Genomic DNA, 2,293 nt, shown 5'->3' on the forward strand with positions numbered 1-2,293 from the left:
GCTTATTCCGGTCCCAACGCCACATGTATTCCCAAAGTGCTATTACGTACAATACACTTCAAACTGGAAAGCCCAGCTGATAAAACAGGGGATTAGATCTCTAAAGCACAAGAATAAAAATCTTTTCTATTTCCCACTACAAAATAGATTTTCTTTCTCCTTTTCATAGTGATAACCAAATGAAAAATACATTTAGCTCAGATCTGGCACAGCATGCTTTATGACATGAGCAAAATCAGATTTGATATTTTGTCATGCATTGATCTGTATGGAACTCCTGTGTGCTGGCTATGCCTTATTTCTACTCTGTATAAATAATTAAATTTTAATAAAATAATTTTCATGTTCCTAGTAAATAGTAATATGTTTGCTTGTAGCTATTGATTGGTTCAGCCTTCTCAGGGCATCTTTGAAGATGACATTTAAATATATATATACACAAAAATTGTTGCCCTGGACTTATGCCTGTTACATAGTAGCATCTAATTACTGCATAACAAATGGCCAAAGAAGCAGAATTGGATATAATCTTCAAAAGACCTGAAACAACGAGAATACAAATCGTTGGTTTAGTTACTTCAACCCACCAGCAATCCTAGCTACTGTGCAGTACTCAGCAGAGAAACAAGCCATTATTTCCCAAAATGGCAGATGCATTTTTTGCTGTCTACTCAAAGCCCTAATGTTTAGCTAGTTGATCATGTTTCAAAAAATTACTTTCTAATTAAATTCCAAGTAAAATGCTTACTTACTGCTTTAAAAGATTTGTAGGATCTACAAGTATAAGCGATGAATGTATCAGGATCGAGAATGCTTCTGGCATAAAAGCAATGACTTCGGGCATGGCTACGTTCATAGAAGGAAGCCACTTCTATGGAAACAATTGCCAATTAACTGATAGCACTTAATTAATAACCAGTAGCATGAACCGTTTTTTATAAAGAGTAACTTTAAATGACAGTTTCTTTCATTTTCTTTGGATTTTTTGTCTGACTCAAAAGGGACATGCCAGCAGGGTAAATAAACAAAAGTAAACGTAGATGACCTTTGACACCAATATTCCCAAACACTTCCTGGGATCTCTGACATAGTATCCCTGTGCACACAGCATCTTCACCTTAGACCAAGTCTCTTGTTTCTCTATTTCTGCAGGAGGGACACAACTTCCTCCTATTCAACCACAAAATAGCAAGCAATGTTAACCAGAACTGACTTAGAAGGCTGACAGGTGGAGGATATTATACAAAATGTTAAAGACAAATTAGTTTTTTCATTGTCAAGCAAGACATTACTGGCCTCAATAGTTAGGGTCATTGCAATAATAAATAAGAAATCTAAATACATCTGCACACTCTGAAGTTTTCATAGCATTCTAGTCATTTATGCTTTCTTTATCTTACATAACAACATTTTTACTGAATGGCATGGACTATATTCTTCCAACTACCTACCCAGCTTAATTGATCTTTGAGAAACTAGATTTTGGTGTTAGTATATGCAGCAGATCATTGTTCTATAATAATGGCCTGAAACGAATCACTCCTTCCTAGGTCCTCAACCCTTTGCAATAACACGTTATCATTCTTCCTCCCAAGAAATGGAGCCTATTTTTTCACCCCCCTGGATTATGGGCTGATCTTGTGATTTGCTTTGACTAATAGAATGTGGAAGAACTAACATTGTTCAAGTTTTAGGGCCTCAGTCTTAAGAGGCCTTCCAGCACCCATTCTTGCTCTCTTGGAACCCATCCTCCATGTTAAGAAATCCAGGCTCACTGGCTGGGGAGAGAGGCCCTGGAGGATAATAGACCACTTAACAGAAGAAAACCAGTCCCAAGGCCCCAGACATGGAAGGTCATCTTGGACTTTCCTACCTAACTTAGCCCAGCCCAGCCCCTAGCTGGATATAGCCCCCTGAATTACCCAGCTGACTCCACACAAAGCAGAGTTTCACCAGAACTCTGAATCCTGACCCCTCTGAACCCTGGGCAAAAAAATAATCGCTCTTGTAAGAAACTATGGTTTGTGATGCAATAGATAACTGAGACAGCGTAATTTCAGAAATGTAATATAGTCAGCAGAGATCAATAATTGGCATCATCCTTTTTTTTAAACAAGGACTTCTCTTACATTAGGTTTCTGTAAATCTACAGATTTATAGTCACAATTAATTGTGATTTAGACAAGACAGTTGGTTAGAATATAGTGAACTATTAATTTTAAAAGTAATGGTTCCTTAGTAATAAATATAATGTAAAATAGGATATCTTGAAGTCTTAAAACTCATCTGAAGC

At 36.9% G+C, this 2,293-nt stretch overlaps 1 protein-coding gene across 1 annotated transcript in view; it reads right to left on the reverse strand.

The window, feature by feature from the left end:
- Positions 1-2,293, reverse strand: part of PNLIPRP3 (pancreatic lipase-related protein 3) — a 37,179-nt gene that overhangs the window by 13,607 nt on the left and 21,279 nt on the right. Inside the window, 1 exon segment of the mRNA XM_012663873.1 lies at positions 749-871. Within this exon segment, the coding sequence (XP_012519327.1) occupies positions 749-871 (123 nt within the window).

This window comes from Propithecus coquereli, unplaced genomic scaffold, assembly GCF_000956105.1.
Source record: "Propithecus coquereli isolate 6110/MARCELLA unplaced genomic scaffold, Pcoq_1.0 Scaffold84, whole genome shotgun sequence".
Taxonomy (NCBI): Eukaryota; Metazoa; Chordata; class Mammalia; order Primates; family Indriidae; genus Propithecus; species Propithecus coquereli.